This window comes from Diabrotica undecimpunctata, chromosome 6, assembly GCF_040954645.1.
Source record: "Diabrotica undecimpunctata isolate CICGRU chromosome 6, icDiaUnde3, whole genome shotgun sequence".
Taxonomy (NCBI): Eukaryota; Metazoa; Arthropoda; class Insecta; order Coleoptera; family Chrysomelidae; genus Diabrotica; species Diabrotica undecimpunctata.
This window is the reverse complement of record NC_092808.1, coordinates 10,273,928-10,296,207: the sequence shown is the minus strand read 5'-3', so window position 1 is coordinate 10,296,207 and position 22,280 is coordinate 10,273,928. Positions and strand designations below refer to the sequence as shown.

The window sequence follows — 22,280 nt, the reverse complement described above, 5'->3', positions numbered from 1 at the left end:
TTTCTTTCAACACTATCATAGGCACATCTAAAATCAACAAACAGGTGATGAGTATCAATGCCATACTCATATGTTTTTTCCAGAGCTTGCCTTAGAAGGAATATTTGATCGGTCGTTGATCTTTCTTTATGAAACCCACACTGGTATTTACCTGTTATGTCTTCACAATATCCCGATAGTCAGTCGTAAAGAATATATGCCAATATTTTGTATGTTACGTTTAGGAGGGTTATTCCTCTGTAGTTGTCACATATTGTTTGATCTCCTTTCTTGTGGATAGGTACAATTATACCTATATTCCAGTCTTCTGGCAACTTTATTTGCTTCCAGATCAGTTCTACCAGTCTACATAACAGTATGTCAGGTTTTTTGCCATGCTTTAAAAGTTCTGAAGGAATGCCATTTGCCCCAGGAGCTTTGTTTTCTTTCAATTTTTGTATAGCTTGGATGACTTCCACCTCTGTTGGGATGTTATCTTTCTCTCTTTCGTCGTCAATGTCCTCGAGTTGGATTTCTGATTCGTGGAGCCCTGTCTCACCTCTTATATTTAGCCTTTCCTAGAAGTTTTCTGTCCATCTTTCTAGTATCTGGTCCTGATCACCAATGATCTCCCTGGTTCTATTTCTAACGATTGATAATCTAGGTTTGAATTATTTCCTCTTCTGGTTAATCCTCTTGTAGAACTTTCGCGTTTCTGCTTGTGCCTTATAGTTTTCTAGTTCTTTTAGTTGACTCTCTATGTGCTCTTTCTTCTTTTTTTTAAGTATTCGTTTTTCTTCTCGTCTCAGCTGCCTATACTCTTCCTCTGTTTGTCTCGTTCTTCGCCCTTGGAGTCTTCTATATGCCTGATTTTTTCTTTGAGTTGCTTGTGCGCATTCCTCATAATTGTGCAGATCATTCCTTCAGTCACGTCTTTCTTTGGTCCTTCGAGCCAAATTTTCTAAGGATTTTTAGGAGTAAAATTAAAACACAAACTAAATATCATTACATGAGTTTATTGACACTTAATATACGTCGACATAATACCACCTCTAAATAGATACTGGCAAGAATGCCTTTATTTTTGTAAACATATGTATATTTATATAATATATTCATTTGTTATTGTCTACTTTAAACATTTATTGTCTTAATTAAAGTCAAACATTTAATATTGTCCCACACAGCTCTTTTTCATAAATATATCCAGCCCAAAATTTGAAATTTTCATCTTATAAGTTCTAAGTTTTGACACGGAATAAAATATACAGAGTGGCTCATAGAGTATGCATATTATTTTACCTCTAATTTGTAGTGGTAATATTAATTTTGTTGCTCAACAATTAGGAGTTAAATGTTATAGAGATACAGGCTGTTACAGTACAAAAATTGTTCCATAGTATTATTATATTTCAGTTGTTTTTAACAAATTAATAATTTAAAGTTAAAAAAATAATAGTACCTCACAAAAAACATGTTCTACATGGATATTTATCACGTCATTATAACGGTTTAGTTGCTTGAGCTGATTTTTTGTTAGTGAAATCGGTATATTGATATTCACATCACTATTAAAATTATTTAGAATTAATATGTATGTTTTACCTAATTTCATATCAAATAACCTAAGAAGAACATGTAAATCAGTTAAACATTATGAAACATGCAAATTTGATACAAGTATACTATACTTTTTAATACTGTTTAAGTAAAGGTGTGAATATGTAAAGATATAACAATTTCACTATTCAAGAGATTCATATGTGGTTACTAATCACTAGAAATTTTCTGCTATATAAAGGTGCAGTATTTTTTATGCGACTGTTGCTTGCATTTGACGCAAGCAGCAGTCGCAAGCGACTAACGCACTAGTTAGGCATTAGGCAGTCTCTCTTGTGCATTTAGACGTATATACGCGATAGAACAGTTGATATTGAACGGAACAGTAGGAATTTTATAATAATAGAGGCAGGTTTATCTTCATATATTAAGAGAACAAAAATTGAAGGAGAACATTTTAAAAATGATGCTAGACAACTTCAAAAAGAATAAATGAGGCCATTATTTGCAAAATTCGCTAATCGGCAAAAAATTCGAATTTCAATTTTAAATAGGAATGGAATGATATAATCAGAATTTCCCAAAACTCGTTCTTTAGCATACAAATGATGTCGAGAAAATTACAGTTGCTTGCAGAACTCGCTCTTTGCTTTGAATGTTTACCTGCAAAACTCGCTGTTTGTTCTACCACCAATGAAATTTGGTTGGTTCACGTGACGAACACGCTAATACAACAGCTGTGTTGAAGAAACAAATTTTCAGTAGTTTATAATTATTCAAGCGATTAAACAGTTGTATTTTGGCGAATTAGGAACAGTTTTTTTATTTTCATGGAGTTAGTAAGTGAAAATGGTTGTTTTGTTAAACCCAGTCCACAGGGAAAAGGATGCAAAAAAGTTCTTCAGTTCTTCAATCAGAAACACATAAAAGGAATGTGTATAAACTTGCTAGGTAAGTGCCTTATTAAAATTTACGATTTTAGTCTTCTGCGACAATCGTTTGATTTTTTTGTGCGGTTTCACTTGTTTTTCACATTTTAACGTTGGGTAGGGCTACAGAAAAGTTTATTAAAAGTGTTGTATTGTTACAGAAATACACCAAAAGTACTGCCAGCCCTTCCAACTTGTAGTTATAACGGACGACCCGGATTGCCGTATTATTGTACCACACTCACGATGTGAGTGTTTCGATAAAATACCATGTACGTTTGAGTGAGAATAAGATGATTAGAGTATGTGCCAAGTCTTTTGTAGGAATAACAAATTTAACAAGGACCGCATACAAAGAACTGTAAGACATTTTGTTATCACCTGGGAGCTATGAAGGGAATGTAGAGGTGGCAATAAAGTGGGTCCAAAAACTGATGAAAAAAAAACTGCATCAAAAAATGTATAGAATCCATAACATGTACAGAGTCTTATTACTATACAAGCAAGACAAGCGTGAGGGTCTACTTGCCATGTGACTTGAATTTTAAGAAACTTTTCGACCATTATCTTCGAAGAGTGCCTCAGTCTATGCATGTGAAGCTTAGTTATTTTCGAAAGCATGTGAATGTTAACTACAACATCGCTGACTGACCATGCTCCACTTGCTTGAGAACAAAGGAGCAGTTGAAAGTAACAACCTCTTTAGTTGTTCGGCAAAAGTTAGCCACTGAGCATCGTGTTCATATAATAATAGCAAAGGCTTTCTTCAAACTCCTTAAAAATTCAAAAACCAACACAACTTACTTTTCGTACCAGCAAATAAACTATAATAATTTTACAGTTGTTGCTGGAACTTCTACCGATAAACTAAGACCAAAAAATGTGTTTTTTTACGTGTGGCCAGAAACTGACCCTCGAAAAGATTCTAAAACAATAGCGTCAGCTTTGCAACATGCTCTAAAGAATTTTAATTTTGAAACAGTACGTTTGTTCGCTGATGATTGCGCAGGACAAAATAAAAATTAGAATATTATGGCAATGTTGGCTTATTGGCTTCTAGAAGAATCGCCGAATCATATTGACCAAATTGAATTAATTTTTCCGATCGTCGGTCATTCCTTTATTCCGCCTGATCGTATTTTCGGCCTTATAGAAAAACACATTAAAAACATGCCTGTTATCGTGGAAATGCGGCTTATTTTTTACAAAAAAGGCAACAATGTTCTAGTCCAAGGTGAACCCAATTGCCGAAATGACGTCGAAAAAGCTAAAAGCGTTTGTAAGAAATTTTTTTCTCTTTCTTCAATGGCTCCTAAGAAATTACAACTGGGAAAAGAATAAAAGGGGGATTCAGGGACTATTAATAGTCTCCTTTCCAAACACTATGGAGAAGTGGAGAAAATTGGAGAAGCTTTTCTGAACTAAATTTTTACAACGAACACTTAGAAGACAGATTCTACCTCACCAGAAGAAACCGTTGATTGAGACCTCTTTTGATTTTCTTTTCGTTTAAACATTTTTTTTATATGACTAAAAATCTTAAGTTTTATTTTCATGAATAAATCCCTTATGTTTTTTATTGAACTAAATACGGTTTATTATTATTTTATATATTTATTTGCAAAACTGGTTGTTTGCAATAAACATTTTTTTTCTTCTAAAAATATGTAAATATTTTAGGCTAGAAACTTTATTACTAAAAACTTTAAGCAACATTAATAAAATTCTTTACGTTGTGAGCTAAACACTACTCGGCCGTTAATCATTTTTTTCCATTTCTCAAAAAATGACTTTCGAGCAAAGAGCAAGTTTTGCAAATAACGGCCTCATCTCATAAAATTTATGTAAAGGGAGTAGAAGATTTACACTATATAGTTTATTTAAGATCTATAATCATTATGTGCTGGATTGTAGAGCTTTAACCTCTCAGAAATTATTTGTGAATTGGACGTATGCAGCCGCTGCACAGCACTGATATCATTGTATTCATGGTACAATGAACACCTACATATCATGGTACAGTGTTCATTGTTCCATGATATGTATTCGATGCAGCAGGCGCATGCGATTCCTTGCGGGGGCACATAATGCAGATCGCTTGTAAGTATAAGTAAAGGTACCATTTGACGAGTGCACAGCACGTCGCTTGCAACTGCTGCTTGCGTCGCATAGCACAAGAGAGACTGTAAGTAAAATCCAACACATTCTTTATGAAACACTCTGTATATCCAGCCCACATTTTAAATTTTCATCTTATAAGACCTACATTTTGATACGGAATAAAATATATAAATTGGCCTTAAACTAGTACTATAATTATTTAGCGCTTATATGTATGATGATGATATTCTTGATTGGAGTAATTGATCTCGGAGATTCAGACATCTACAAGAAATACAAAATTGCCATAGTTGCCAAAAGGAAAGACGCTAGTGATTCCCGTTGGCAAAGTTTTTTCGTATCTCATGCAATGGAAGTGATAGTTGATAGATATTTTTTGATATGATAGGGTTGTAGATATGTTTTTAGATAATTTCGTTAAAATTAATTTGATTTGAACTTATTTTTGAAGGTTTATCTCAAGATATTTGATATGTACGTATAATTTATAAAATAAGCTGACATATCTTGTATATAATTGCTACAAAATCGTCATAATTGCTGGATGGTCGTATTATGATAATATCTGAGGTAACAGTGTATCGTTAAAATTTATGATTTTAATATTATTATAGAAGTTTTAAAATGTACACTTACGTCAGTCGACACAGAAGAAAATATTGTAAATATATGGGTTAAAAACTTTGAAGAATTACTTTCCATCACAGCAGAAGATCAAAAAAGGCACCTAATAAGCAATACACTATTATTAGAACATTCTTCAATAAAGGCATACAAAATATAGTAAAGTAAAAACAAAAAGAATAAGTCTCCAGAAAGTGATGATATAACCACAGATTGTTTTTTATGTGATGATGGTCATAGTTCAAGCCAAACGCTAGTACTGTTTTTTCCAGTAGCTTCTAGGTAACGCTATCTAAAATTTTGTATGCCTGTATTTTGTTTTCTTTAATTTTTTAGTGTATCCTTCTGTTTTGTCGATGACTATTACTTGTAATGTATTATATCTACATTTGGTATTTGGTGTATTTTTCCTAAAAGTTTGTTCCATTCGTCTTTATTGTCATGGTTTTAAAGTTGTACGAATGTGTCGTCCTTTAAAACAAATTAAACATTCAACAAACCAAAATCATAACACAAATAATAATATCTACAAGCATCTACTACAATCACTATTACACTAATCACAAAAGAATAGTAAAATGAAAAAACTTGGGTGAATACCACAGAATAAAAGGCCATGGAATAATCAAGGTAAGAAGAAGAAGAAGAAGTCGTTTCAAGAGAGCAAATTAACTTGCGGTTTTTAACTACCTATTTTATATTTATATTCTCTTTTATTCAAAGTTTGTGTTCGAAATTTTGTCACATTTTATCAGTAGACTTACTAGTTTTTTTTAAATTTTATTTTGATTTTCTTCCTTGCACTGCTTTTTAAAATCAGTATCCTTATCAATTCAAAGATTTGAAAGACCATTCCTAAGTAAAATGAATATTCTTTAAAGTGTTTTATATTTTTCGTTTAGCAAGTTTTTAAGGAATTTACAAGGAGTCATAAAATCTGCTTGATTCTAAAAAGCATTATAATGAATTTTTGTGTACCTATATCTTAAATTATTGTTCTTCTTAGATAGTGATAATATCCGGTAATAAAATAAGTTCAAATCAAAAATGTAAGATAAAGACCGAGTGCCAGAATTAACAAAAAATTCTGGAAAATGGCGAACAAAAGTTAGGGGAGTTAATGACAATACCACGTGAGACTAGAAAAGGGATTGAATCCAAGCGCTTTTATTAGCAGTAGCAGTGGATTTAACAAAACAAAGTAATGTTACGCCATCGGATGATCCTATTTTGATGAATATCTTTCTTTAATTAGTGTTTATATTATTTCTTTCACTATTCTAAAGTTTCATTTATGGATGGACCTGAAAAAGTTTTACTTACTATGTGTGATCTTCACCTTACTTTAAAATTCTATTTTAAATTCATATGTGCTCTCGAAATGTTATTAATAGGTACTCAAAATTTATGTTTATCTTGAACAACAAAAAATACATTTTAAAAATTGTAACAGCATTTGGTATTGCTAAAGATTGTGTTTAGGCTATTAATATTAAAAATATTGAACATAACCAAACTGTACATCTAAGAGATCTTCCATTTTCCATCATATTTATTCTAGTACAACATAGATAGCGACGGGGAGAAGAGAAGACGGGGTAGACCAAAGCTGAGGTGGATGGACGGGGCAACACAAGATGCCGAGAATATCGGAGTCGGCAACTGGAAAATGCAAGAGAGGGACAGGATAGAATGGCGTAGAAAGCTTGAGAAGGTCGAGGCCCTCTAAGGGCTGTAGCACCAAGATGATGATGATGATGAACATAGATAGCGCTATACGAAATATTAAGATTAGTCAAAATGTTTAATATACATATAAGTTACATATAAGTACCTTTCAAACGAAGAGACTGGAGAAGACTGTATTCAGTAGGTCTCAAGGCCAACATTTGACGACAAAGTCGTCAAATGGAGCAACAAATGGAGAGTCACTCTCAGCCCAACCAAGACACAAGTCATCCTCTTCAGATATCCGGAAACCTCCCGATTCGAAGACAAGTGCAACCTGATAGAGCTCTACGGTTTTAGACTCCCGTTCTAGAGATCAGTCAACTACTTGGGCGTTCACTTTTAGAGAAACCTCAATTGAGAGACTAAACTTACTCACTCTATTATTATCTCACTTTAAACACAATGAGAAGAAGGGTAAATGTTGGAGAACACAGAGCAAGACTCTCCTCCACATCTACAAAAACTACATCAGACCAATTATTGAGTACAGGGCCGTTCTTTTTTCCTTACTGAACAACCGCCAAATGAATGCCATTATGGCCACTGAACGTAAGCTCTTGAGAAAGATCATGAGAAGGCGTGCTGATTTTCCGTAGGCACTTATCCACCAACTGGCGAACATACCAACTATTGAGAGCAGAATCCACTGAATTTCGGCAAGAGATACGTCCTTTGCACCATAGGGTGCTCCTCCAACATCAGAGCAAAGGAAGTTCTAAAAACTTCTTGCCACCGCTTAGGACACATACTCACCAGGCACCACATTAAGAAAGTTCTCTTCCTCCCGGCCAAACTCCTCAGCTTGGTTGGAAACGAACTTCCTGATGAATACTTCAACATCCTAGAAGCGACGCCAATAAGATATCGTAGATGGTAACAATTTACATGCCAAAATGCTCAATCGAAAAGATCCGTTCCTATAGTATAGCTGGTAACTCGCGAAAGGTACCACTCAAAACAACATGGCATGGCTATCAACTTTCCTCAACACCAACACCACCACCCACCACAAAACGTAACAAAACAATACACACACTGACTGACTACTGCTTTTTGGCAAGTCATTCGTCTATTCATCTCCCCACAACAAACGCAACTGCAATCGCAAACTGGCGTCTGCTCTTACTATCTAGGAAGCCCACACCTTAAAGAGACGCCGCGCATAAAAGAGGTATAAATAACGTTGTTCATTTAATAGAATGTTCGTCACCGGTGTCTGGTGTCTATCACCAGTGTTCAATTGCAGCAAAGCAAAGCAATGAAATTTTTTTTAAGGCTCAGCATTTTGCAGCACCAAGAAAGATTTAGTAAGAAGTAGAGCCTTACGGCGGCAAACCCACATAAAGAAAAGCATTAGCATCTGATATGTTAGTTTAATGGGTCTTATAGTAGACTAGAATCAGAGATGTTAACCAAAAGTTGTCTACTAAGGAATACATAGAGGTAAGATGAATGAACCATTGCGTTGAAAATGCGAAATGGTGGAAGAAAATGGCATACCATAGATATCTTCTATATATGTGCAATGACTAGTCACATGAAGCCGTCATACAGCGTTAAAACAAGGACAGGGCGTTAAAACTTAAGCAAGGAGAAATCTTTGTAAAAATCTATATGTAAGAAAACTACTGGTTTTTATTTATTTTAGCACAGTACAACTTGGCGGGATTTAATGAAAGCACAGGAAATTCCTGAACCAAAAAGCAGTAGGAGCAGAGAGACATGCATTTACTTTTCATTGAAGTAGTTGAGAAGAGACTAAGATTAACTAATTTTTCACAATGACATTGTGAGTGAATTTTCATGACTATTTTATTTAGACTATGAGGAGTGAGGAGTGTAATAAAGAAGTAAAAGGGCGCATAGCTCATAGCAAAACAACAATTTTTAAAATTTAGAATCTTCTCCTTCATAATCATTTACCATTAAGTACCAGAACATGTCTTCTCAAATGTTATGTGTAGCCTATTATGCTGTATGGAATCGAAACTTAGTCACTTAAAATAAAGACTTTGAATAGGATCAAAGTCTTCGAGCTGTAGACCTTTAGTCGGCCGAGGCGTATTCCGTGGACTGCTCACCTAATAAATGATGAAGTTTTGAGAAAAAAGACAATTGTTAAATACGGTAAAACATTGTAAAATATCTTACCTAGCACAAGAATGAGGACCTGATAGAAAAAAAAAACATTCTTGTCTAAGAAATATAAGGGATTGGTGTGATGGCTTTGTTCTTGGATTCTAATTTTAAGGGAAAAAGTCAAAGTCAACTGAAGTATTATAAAATCGACTACGGTAAAATTTTTAAGTTTTTCAAAATCAAAAATTTTTAAAACTTCGTTTTAATTACGTGTCATTTAATCGACAGATAAATCCGTTACTTAGGTAAACACCAATGAAAAAACAAAAATATCAAACAAAATACCAATCAGGTAATAACTTAAGATATTTTGTTAGCACTTATTTGACTCTTCTCTATGATAAGTCAAATAATTCGAATAAATATAAGGTTGAATGCTCGAATAAATGAACTTTGATCAGATAAAAGGCATATATCGAGCACAGTTTAATTAAATCTTGCCCAAGTACTTTCGATCCCTAGATCATCTTCAGGGGCATTTCGTCAATTGTGGCCTATCCGGCAAGAACAAGATGTCATAAACATATAAATGTACATTACACTACAATACAAATGGACAAACAAACACTTTAAAATAATTTAAGGAAGCCTACATTACTTGAAGAAGCCGGAGACGAAATTCCGTCTCCGGCTTCTTCAAGTAATGTAGGCTTCCTTAAATTATTTTAAAGTGTTTGTTTGTCCATTTGTATTGTAGTGTAATGTACATTTATATGTTTATGACATCTTGTTCTTGCCGGATAGGCCACAATTGACGAAATGCCCCTGAAGATGATCTAGGGATCGAAAGTACTTGGGCAAGATTTAATTAAACTGTGCTCGATATATGCCTTTTATCTGATCAAAGTTTAAATAATTCGAAGTTGAAGCTTTAGGATGTTTGGATGTTTGATGTTATAAATAAGAGTTACCGTTATTTTGACCTTGTAACTCCCGCGCATTATTTATTTTTGTATACACAAACTGTTGGAAGTACAAACTGAAAAGAAGACATTTTTAAAACACAATTATCACCATTCAGTGTAATTTTTATGAGTATCTATAAATAACCACTTACGAACTACATAGCTCTTGGATCCAAACCCCTTTTAGTGAAGATACTTGTTTAATACATTTTGGGATCACAATCCTTCAAAACTATCAAAAAACTTTTTAGTTTTACAAACAGTTTAGATGATTATGAAAGCCTGTTGTTACTGTATCTCTCAAATTTACTTAAATTCAAAATAATAACTTTTTCTCTGTCTATCAACTATTCACTTGGTGTTAAAATTGTTAGTATTTGGTCGTTAGAGGATGATAAAAAACTCTCCTAACAAAATTATTTTCACTTGGCGTTTGATAGATGATTCGTCTGTTGGATGCTAGTAGTAGCGACGGGTCTTCGGAGTTACTGTTGACTTCGGTTTCCCCATCTGAGGAAGTCTCCCTGAAAGATTTTCACAATTAACAAGCATATAACACATTAGTATTTGATAAAGTAGGTGGTAATACTAAAATCATTATCCCATTAACACAAATATAAGATTTATAGTAAATTAAAACGAGCCACGGAACAACATATCACATTTAAAGTTTTAAAGTTTCAGTGAAACACGTTTGATGGGTTTAACAATGTCTACCAAATCAGACAGGCATTCGGCATTCAGTACATTTAAAATTCTAAAACTCTAAAACTAAAAAAAGAGCGGGAATGTGTTAAACGTAAGGGGTGTGGGGAAGAAATATGTTTTAACAAGAAACAAAATCGGGGTAGAAAGTAGCTGTTGACAGAAGTAAGTGGAATAACGATCTATGCATCTATAGTTGCGACGTTTGATGTCTCCTTTTTTACAAGCTACCAGATGCCCGTGCCGAAGAACACCAGAAGCGTTTTAGTTGGGAAACAGTTCGTTAGTAGAGTGAAGAGTGTTGTTTGCTGTAATTTAATTATTTTAAAAAACGATGTGTCGTGCGGGGGAGAATGTGGTTGAAAATATTATGTACAATAACAACACTAATTTTGTAAAAAGTGTCAGTGTCGGTGTGAATGTAATTCCTGAAAAAAAAGTACCCGTAAAGAAGATTCGAATGCATCTAAATGCTGAAACACAGCAGGTATGTTTTAATGTGTATAAAAATCTACATAGGAAATTTGGGTTCGATTAAAAACTGTTGGTTCAAGCAACTTCTAATTTAACAGAAATTTCTCTTTCAACTGTATACAAAACAGTTACAAATGAACCTTATCATCGCAAGAAGCGTGTGACTACAAATGAACCGCCCGAAGTTGATCTAGATTATCATCAACAAAAATATACAGTGTGGCGCACCGAAAACGAAACAGAGGCATTTACTGGCAGATGATTCCTTTTTTGAAAAAACGCTCGGACTCGTCGATTTTGTTTTCGAGGGGGACACAAAATTAGCATAAAATCACTTTAACATTTGCAGCCCCTTAAGCGGGGGTGGCATCATCCCTAAAATCTTAAATGAAAAGGGGGGTCGAATGATCCATTATTTGAAAGGTCTTTCAACTCCCTTTATAATGATGTAAAATTCATGTATTCAATTCAGTAGTTTTGGAGATTTATTGATTTAAAGTTTAAAGTAGACTTTAATAGATACATCAAATTAGTTTGTACTTCTTTCAGAAGAAATTTGAGTAAAAGCATTTTCTTGATAAGTAAATGCTTTTATTTACTACGCCCATGGTTAATTATTAATAAAAATAGCAATTGAAGTGTCCTTTGTGACAAAAAAAGTTGTTTCTTGAAGAAAGATAAGTAGAGAATGCCACGTACTTATTTTAAATAGGAAATAGTACATTAGCTTGCGATTGATTTGACCAATCTTTGTTGTTAAAATATCATTTATTGCTTTATACATAAATTAACCATGGTATATTCCACGGCAGAAAGGGTTGAAATTATTGAAATATTTTTCGGAAATAATCAGTGCGCTAATAGAACAGCACAAATTTTTAATGAGCGACATGAGAACAATAATGTGCACCGAAAATATGTTCTAGAACTTGTAGCTAAATTTCGGGAAACTGGATCAGTCGCCAATAAAAAACGTAATATTGAAAATCCTATAAGGAACGAAGCAACAGAAGTGGGGGTTTTAGGGCAAGTTATTGTAGATCCTACATTAAGTACCCGCAAATTGCAAACTTCGTGTGGTGTTAGTCGACGTACTATCCAACGGATTCTAAAGGCCCATAATTTTCATCCGTATAAAATTCACCTTGTACAAGAACTTAATGAAGACGATTTTGATAAGCGATTAGAATTTTGTGAAGTTATGAGTGAACGAATTACAAACGATAAACAATTTTTATTTAACATTTGCTTTTCCGACGAATGTTCCTTTTTTTTAAATGGCGAAGTAAATCGTCATAAATGTCGATATTGGTCGGACTCTAATCTCAGAATTTACCATGAGGTACACACACAGCAGCCACAAAAGTTAAATGTTTGGGCTGGCATTTTTGGCGATCATTTGGTTGGTCCTTTTTTCTTACCTGGAAATTTGACTGGTGAAATGTATTTGGAATTACTGCAAAATGCCATAGATCCTGCGCTAACAGATATAATTGAAAATCAGAATGATGGTCGATACGTCGAGAATATGTTGATGTTCCAACAGGATGGTGTCCCACCACATTACGCATTAAGAGTTCGGCATTATTTAGATCAGACCTTTCCAGGTCAATGGATTGGTAGAAGACGTGCCGTTGAATGGCCCCCAAGATCGCCAGATTTATCACCTTTGGATTTCTTTTTGTGGGGTTACTTAAAAAGCAACATCTATGCTACTCAGCCAACATCCTTAGAAGATTTACGACAAAGAATTATGAATGAGTGCCATCAAATTACTCCTCAAATATTGCAAAATGTCCGGCAACGTTTTCAGCAAAATCTTTATTATTGCATGGAAAGTAATGGTGGTCATTTTCAACATTTACTCGGCTGACAGGTCAGTTCATTCTTTATTTTTTAACAACTTTGCTGCTATGTATTGATCTCCTCTTACGATGATGTATTTAAACTTTAAATCAATAAATCTCCAAAACTCCTGCATTGAAGTACATGAATTTTACATCATTGTAAAGGGAGTTGAAAGACCTTTTAAATGATGGATCATTCGACCCCCTTTCCATTTAAGATTTTAGGGATGGTGCCACCCCCGCTTAGGGGGCTGCAAATGTTAATGTGATTTTATGCCAATTTTGTTTCCCCCTCGATAACAAAATCGACGAGTTCAAGCGTTTTTTTTAAAAAGGAATCATCTGCCAGTAAATGCATCTGTTTCGTTTTCGGTGCGCCACCCTATATATTTGAATCAAATAAAATATATAAGAAACGAAAGGTAAGTTAATAGAGGAGATTAAGTTAGTAACAAACGTTAGCAAAAAGAAAGAAGTGGGTAAAGAAGACACCTAAATGCCAATCCTACGGTTATAAAACGTAAGAATATTATAAGAACTCAAAGAGCAAAATTATCATAATTTTGTTTTAAAATAATTTTTACTAATAATTTATTTTCTAAGCTGGGTATCTTATATGTTGCAACAATCTATTGATAGATCTACTAACAGTGATACATTCATAGTGCATAATTTACTTACACAAATCAAATATCCATCATTCATATAATCTACCCTACAATATCACCTAAATGCATGCAACAGTGAAAGACATATTGGCGTTTATTATTAATAATATTTAAATTAACTGAAAGGAGATAAAAGTAAGATAAACAGTTTTGCATTAGAATAATAGCATACATTTTTATTGGCTGTTTAAAATGTGTATTCAGAACGATAATGAAAAATCAGACACGATCTGAATACACTAGATAAAATAAATAAATTTCTTTTACACATTTACAATAAAGGTACACATTTAGACATCTTCTTCTTACAATAGCTTTATAGCCTAACTTAGGCTGACTCAATTACCTGAACTGAATTATCCAGTAAACGACGCAGGAGAGATTTAAAAAATCTTGCTTTATAACTTCTGCATTTTTAGACTTTCACATATTTTCCATAACATTAAACTTCTCCAATTCCTTTTTATACTTACTCAATCATAAAGCCTTGTTTACTCTTACGAACGTAATACATTTGAGGTTTTGGAGTAAAATCCTCTCCAAATGGCGCGATTCTTGGCAATAGACTCAGCTCCCTCAGCAGTTTCCTCGCCTCTTCAGCGCCTTTTCAATCTCGCTATTCCGCGTCCTTATTAGTCTGCTTTTTTCCATTTTTGTCCACTACTGCTTGCCACACTTGCTTCACTTTTATTTTATTATCCATATGGACTATTTGACCGAACTACGCAAGTTGTCTTTGTTCGACTTAGTCTAAGACCGATATAACATTACATTTTTCGCGTATAAAATCGTTTGCTTCTCGTCACTTCCAAAACCGCTCTTAGGCACTGCATTTCACACGCTTGTATCTTAATATTGTCTTGTCAGTTAAAGTCTCTGAGCAGTTTCTGAGCAGTATAAAGTTTCTGAGCAGTATAGTAGCACTTGCACGTATTACACTGTTAAATACTTTTATTTTGGTGCTAATACTGATCCCTTTTCTTCGAATAAACGCCTTGTTTAATGCAAAGTAAACTTTAGTCGCATTCGTACCTCCAACCCCTTGAAATCTCGGCCATCGCTCCAACTTACATTTCGTCTCGTCATCTGTTTTCTCTTCTGTAATTGATCGATTGGTATCTCATCTTTACCTGCTGCTTTTCTGTTCTTCAGGTTTTCAAGTATTTTCCGAACCTCCTGTACATTTATATTAATTTCTTCTTATCTTTTCTTCAAAAAATGAAATATCAATAGCAACTTTCTTTTCCAACGAAGATATTTTATCGCTAAGAGAAGAAATCTCAGAAATGACTTTATTTTCTTAAGAAAGCATGTTCGTAGATACTTTCGAAATATCAGAAGAAACTTTTAAAATATCACAAGAAACTTTGCTTTTTAGAGAAGAAATATCGTTTGAAACTTTATTTGCGGCCCGCGTGCCTGTGGTTGGACCACAGACCACATTCCACGTTTATTGGTAAAGTAAGGAAACATGTTAAATTGTTTAGTTTTTGGCACCAGATGTCTAATTATTATACTTATAATTAAAGTTTTCCCTTTAATATTTTTATTTAATACATTTACGGTGATAAAAATAATGAATGTAGCTCTGTTTCTCTAAGAACTTTAGAAAAGTTTAATTAAATGTAAATTATTCGTTGTAGCATACCTCGTTGTTTGTTAAACCTCCACATTCTCTTTTTTATGATATAATTAGCTCCACGAGTAGTTTTTAGTTGCACAAAATTTAAATTCCTAACGTTATGTGGCATTGTAAAGTTTAACATTCCGTTATACTGCACCTGCTTTAATTTCCGTCTGCTCAGGTATTTAAATTGAAATATATAATATTTTAGCTCCGTTGTTAATTACTTAAATAGCAAACATTTTCCCTAAAGGTAAGGTATTTATGAATAAATAATTATTGTGAGTAGATTATAGATCATGCTAAATTCGTATAGGATATTTAGTTACTTTGGACCCAGAACAAGATCTTTTTCATATTTATTTTAAATTTAAACTGTCGATAGGTCTAGCTAAGTTGGTCAGCAATGAATTTTTTACTTTGGAGAGTTTACTTATCTTAAAATTACGGAACCAAGCTCGACAACGATGAATGCAGCACCCCAACGAGGAAATTATACAAAACTACAGGGATTCCAGAGTACATGCTAAAAAGACCATAAAAGCTAAAATACACTCACCTTCAAAATTAACGGAACACCGGAACAATGGGTCATGTTAGATGTCTCTAATTTCCTAAACCTGTTGTCCGATTTGAGTCATTTTTTAGTATGTTATATATCTTATTTAAGAATATTGATGTAATAATATTGTTGCTAGACAGGTCAGTGTCATTTTATACCGGGTGTAACAATCATACTGTGTTTTTTCCTTAAAACTCGGAACACCCTGTGGAACATTCTGGCATATATAAAATGTTGAAATTAAAACTCAGGCTTTCTTAAAATTTTCTTTTTTGATTCATCTGATTGTGTTGAATAATAAAAAAGTTTTTTTTTTTGCTTAGTTTCACCGACATATTTAAAGGAACAACCATAAAATCTGAGTATTTTCTCTCTAGTCTATATATTGTTAATATTGTTTAGATATTATCATAATAAGAATGTTGGTGAAGTATTTTGAATTTATATTACAATGGTAATACAATGTGAAACCTGTTTAAGAAGAAATAAAACACAAAGATGTCAGACTCAAACAAAATACGGATTTTAAACACATTAACTTTATTGTACAGTTTGAACTTAAATTGGTGTTTTTATGCATTTTTTTTGGCTTTAAGAGCGTGTGTTTCCCCCACGAGCCCTTACAAATGCAGTTATTCGTCTTCTCATACTTCTGATAACGCTATCGATCAGTTGTTGAGGCAGTCTCTCCCATTCCTCAATCAAAGCAATTCTGACTTCATCTCTGTTTTGAATAGCAGGAACCCGTGCCCTAGTTTTCTGCCTAGCATGTCCCACAGATGCTCTATCGGGTTCAGGTCTGGGGAACAAGCTGGTCAATTCATCGTTGTTATACCCACTTGTAATAAGAAATTTCTTACACAGCCTGCGACGTGTGGGCGCGCATTATCCTGCATTAAAATAAAATTTTCGCCAATATATGGTGCAAAAGGTACCACATGGTCTTGGAGAATATCTCTGATATACCTATCTGCTGTTAATGCTCCATCATCAATCACCACTAACTCTGTTCTTGCTCCCAAACATATACCGCCCCACAACATAATTGAACCTCCACCAAAAGGTACGGTCGTAGTAAAACTGAAAGGGGCATTTCGTTCTTCTTGGCGTCGATACAATCTTTCTCTACCGTCGATGTAATTTACACAGAAACGGCTCTCGTCCGTAAAGAGAATTTGACTCCAGTGGTTATCATTCCAATTTTGATGTACTCGACCAAATTGTAGTCGTGCTAAACGATGGTGTCTCTGGAGTCTGGGAGCTTTTATTGGCATATATGACTTGAGACCGGCTTCTTTAAGTCTTCTTCTTACTGTGCGCTCACTTACGGTAGTTCCACGAACATTTTGCAACAGGTTTTTGGTTTGAACTGCCGTTTGACGTCTACTGCGTTATGTTTGCAACGTTATAAATCGATTATCTACAACCGTGGTTAAACGTTTTCTACCTTGTCCCCTTCTTCTTGCATACTCCTCGGTTTGTCTCCTACGACTTACACAACGATGTATGGTTGATGGTGATTTACCAAATATTCCAGTAACTTCCCTGTACGTTTGACCATTTTCGACCATTGTTACGGCCCTAGCAATATCAGTCGGTATTAAATCATCCATTTTTACTTCCTCTTTGCAATAAGAACACCACTGATAAGAACAAATCAAAAGAAAAATCACATCCAACAAACTCAAACAAATTAACTTATCAATTAAATACAAGTTTGTACTTGTTATCAACAGACAGAACGACTGCAAAATGTAAAACACAATACAAATAAACAAATTAATTTGACATTTTGACTTTTAAGATTTTCTTGTGACAAGGAGCATTCAAAGCTATGTAGATATTCGCTCCGTGCGTGACCATGGTAGGGGTACCTTGAAACGATGCCAGCGTGCGTAGCGGCGAAATATGACAAAATTGGAATCTTTTTACCCATAAATTTTATCAAAAATGTGTGCAAATACATGTTGCGTATTTAATTGTGCTAATAATAGCAAAAATAGTAAGTGTAGTTTTTATAGGTTCCCAAAGATTACATATAAATTAGAGAAAAGAAAAAGATGTATCGGTGCTATTAATATGAAAAAGTAAATATCACATAACCTCATTTTTATGCAATTGAAATAGGAAATATTTAGATAATTTACCTTAAATGATATTTTATAAGGCTTCAAGCTAACTGCAGAGTGCCTGATGACTTTAGCTTTTATATCATAACTTTTACTATTACTGTTTTTAATTATATGCTCTTTCACGTTAAAAACTTGATTTGCCAGTACTAGATTTTTACCTTTCTTTTCCGTTTGGGGTTAAAAAGATATATTATGATGAATTTTGAGAAACCCAGTTTTTAATACTACATTTATTTTGTACATAAACTGAAAACATATAATTATAAAGTTAATTATTAATAATTGTCAATTTCGCCTGTATTTAACAATGTCAAACATATGTCATATGTTTAACCTGAAAATTGGTAGGTCCAAAACTGTCAGATGAAGGCGGTAGGTGTCGCGTCAGTCACGCACGGAGCGAATAGTCTATAAAATACAAATATAAAGAAATATTGCACTAATAACTTGTTCCTTTAAATTTGCCGGTGTGTGTATTAAATTGTTAACGTCTCATAGCCTACTTTGCAGAAAACTAAGCAGAAAATGAGGATTTATTGAAGAAAAACATGGCTAGTTGTTAACGTAGCTAACTTTTTTATTATCAAACACAAGCAAATGAATAAAAAGAGAAAATATTAAGAAAGCCTGAGGCTATAACTAAGTTTTAATTTCAATATTTTATATATGCTAGAATATTCCACAGGGTGTTCCGAACTTTAAGGAAAAAACACAGTATGATAGTTACACCAGGTATAAAATGACATTGACCTGTCTAGCAACAATATTATTACATCGATATTCTTAAATAATATAACTATAACATACTAAATAAATCACTAAAATTGGACAACAGGTTTAGGAAATTCGAGACATCTAACATGGGTGTTCCATTAATTTTGCTGATGTGTGTAATTAGCACACAAAGAAAAGATTCTCGAAGAATTAGAAGTTATTAGAATGAACAACAAAGTACAGTACACCCTTGAAACTCCGACGTTTTGCAATCTGACACGCTCGGTAGTCCGACGCACCTCTCGTCAAGGTCGTCGCCGCCGTGTCTGCTTGTACTGAAACCTGTCGCGACATGAATCTCATTTTTATCAAATGCTTCATTTCGTGTGTTTTCCGTGAGCAGTTCGGTTCGATAGGGTTTTTAGATACAATAATGCGTAGTGCCAAACTTTTATTTTATTCGTTTAGAAAGTTCAGTTCAATGGCGAGCACAAGTTCAAAACGAAAGCACAAAACGCTGACTCTAAAAGATAAATTTGATATTATTAAGAGATGCGAGTGTGGTGAAACCCCGACTGTGATATCTAGATTCTATGATATTGGACGAGCTACAGTGTACGAAATTATGAAAAACAAAGACAAAATCGAAAAATTTATGAAATCTGTTGAGAATGATTATAAGGACCAAAAACCCTTAAAATGAATAAATTTTCTGATTTTAAAAAAGCTTTGCACACCTCATTTAAGAAACAACGAAGCAGTCAAGCTCGTATTTAGGACACTTTAAAAAATAAAGCTCAGTTTTTCACGAATCACGAATTAACAAAGAAAACTGATTTTTGTGCTAGTCAAGGTTGGTTCGAAAACTTTAACAAATGTACGGTATATGATTTTTTCAGATGAGTGGATTGAAGTTGAGTGCAGAGTTTGAGATATCTGGATTTATTTAGAATTTGAGCAAAAGATCACCTAATTAGAACTAATTCCTGAACGACTTTATAACGCTGATGAAACCGGTCTAAACTGGTAGCAACTTTCAATAAAGACATCTGTCACCCAAGACGAAAAAAAGTTTTTGGTAAAAAACGTCAGAAAGAACGTCTCAATCTCATGCTATGCGCGAATGTATCAGGATCCCACAAATTCAAATTGCTAATTGTGGGTAAGTCCAAAAAACCTCGTGCTTTCAAAATTGAGAAGCTACCAATTACGTACATGTGGAAAAGCCGGACCTGGATGACAAAAGAAGTTTTTCTGAATTGGTATAAGCACAGCTTTATCCCACAAGTTAAAAATGAGTTAAGAAAAAAGAAACTGCCAGTGAAAGCCCTCCTCTTGTTAGACAATCCTCCAGGACATCCTGATAAGGACGAATTAAAAATCGAAACTGCCGATGGATATATCGAGTTAATGTACTTACCGAAAAATACTACTGCATTGATTCAGACCATAGATCAAAACGTTATTAAAACTCTCAAGGCACACTACAAGAAACAACTCCTTGTGGATATTGTACGTCAATATAATGCTGATATCACTTCAATTTTGAAAAAGTTTAACATCAAAGATGCGACTATCAATGCTACGTTTGCCTGGCAGCAAGTCAAGCCTACTACATTGATTAAATCGTGGAAGAATATTTTGCCCAACAACCCATTTCTTCCAATGGAAGTTAACAAAGAATCCAATGACCAGCCTATGCAAGTTGTATTAGATAAGGTTCTTCAAATTTGCAACGATATGACTAATTGATCAGAACCAAGAGAAACTTAACAAGAGTGGATTTTAGAAGACAATCTTAATGTTGACTTTAACAGATGAAGAAATAATTAAAGAAATGACAGAATCTGATGAACACATAACACAGGAAGCACATAATGAAACATTTTTCACAGTCAAAATTTGCGAGGAGAGAGCAAATGACTTTAAAAACATTTTGATTTTAAAGGAGATACAAGAATAAGCAATGTCAGACTGTCTAAACAAGAAAAAGCAAAAGACAATCAAAGATTTCTTTAAAGTTTGAGCATAGTACATATGTATTTATACGTCCTAAATAATCTACCTTAGTTGCGGCATTTAGTTATTAGTACTTTAAATGTTTATAAGTTATTATTTACACACTGTATGTACATTAAATTTATTAGCTTCCATATTTCTTTCAATAAACATGTTTTAGTTAGCCAAAATGGGTGTTTAATTTGAATACTAATCTGGGTAGCACTTTTCTCATAAAATTTAAGAATATTGTAGGCTACTGCTAGCAAAACAATGCCTAATATATACTTGATCACTTTCGGTAATCCGGACACTTTTGGTAATTCGACACCCCTTTGATCCCATACCTGTCGGATTATAAAGAGACAACTGTATTTGTTTTGGTAAGTAAAAAATATAAAAAATAGCCTAAAACCAAGAGTTGAAATTATCATAAAGAATGAGACAGGTTACCTCAATACGGGTTACCGTAGAGCGATAGAGACCTAGAAATAATACTTTGACGAGCTGCTAAATGTGCAAGTAAATAAAGCCAAAAAGGAATATATGTATCTTACGGCGGAACTCATAGTAAAATATTCTTCAGTGAAGTATCAAGAGCTAACTGGAAATTAAAAAACAACAAAGCCCCATGGAACGGAGAGAATCCGGAAGGAGATTAATCGCTGGCGAACCAAGGATGTGATGAAGAGATAATATTGCAGCAGATTTACGTGCTATAAATATTGAACAAGCAAAGGAACTAATGATGGGCCATTGGCACGTGGAGACATATTTTTAAATCAGCAAAATTCCTCCCCGGATTTAGTGCAGTGAGAAGAACAACAACTCTGCTATCGTTTACTACAAAGTGGGGATCCTCGTTAAATTAGCAGAAAACCAAAATGGAAAAATAATTTTCTAATAAAGTTCTTAGACATATAAAGAAATTAGAAATAAATAAAACATTCATTCGAAGATAAATTTATATAATTATTTAAAAAGTTACAATATGAAATGGAAATTACAATGCAATATGGAAAACTTTGGACAATAGTTAAGAAAATAAAAAATAAAGGTAATGTTAACAAATATAGTAGAAGGACTTAAAAGGATATAAAAGGATGATATAAGAAGAAAGGACAATATTAAAAGAACTGAGAACATCCAATTCCAAGATAAAAAAACATTAAACTAATATCAAAACATTTTCTAATATATACTTTTATGATAAAATGATTTGTTTTTAAACTATTTTAAAACTACTACGAACTACTAACATCTACTACTATTTTACAACATACTATAACTACTATACAACAAGCATTTCAATATAAAAACCTGCAAGTATCGTCTGATGACGTAGATCGTCCGGATCTGTTAAACCTTCTAATATGACGAAAAGACGGAAGCCAACCTAACCGTGCTAAAGCACCTATGTGTCGTTTTTCGGGAGTCATGTATTTTGAGCTTATCGATGACGATGGACGAAACCATCCGGATTTTGCTACCGACCCTAATAAAAAAATTGTTAAATTTTCGGAAGAATTATTACCAAAACCTTTTTTATTATAAATAATTTTAATCTA

General features: G+C 33.7%; 1 protein-coding gene across 2 annotated transcripts in view; it reads right to left on the bottom strand.

The window, feature by feature from the left end:
• Positions 1 to 9,915: 9,915 nt before the first annotated feature.
• Nplp1 (Neuropeptide-like precursor 1) overlaps positions 9,916 to 22,280 on the bottom strand; it is a 134,493-nt gene continuing 122,128 nt past the window's right edge. The window contains exons 6-7 of one of the 2 annotated variants that reach the window (XM_072534191.1): positions 22,033 to 22,207; positions 9,916 to 10,512 (exon numbers count right to left, since the gene is read on the bottom strand). In XM_072534191.1, coding sequence (XP_072390292.1) covers positions 10,359 to 10,512; positions 22,033 to 22,207 — 329 coding nt within the window. In that variant the 3' untranslated portion in view covers positions 9,916 to 10,358. The remainder of the gene's footprint in view (positions 10,513 to 22,032; positions 22,208 to 22,280) is intronic. The other variant, XM_072534192.1, reaches the window with a different exon arrangement.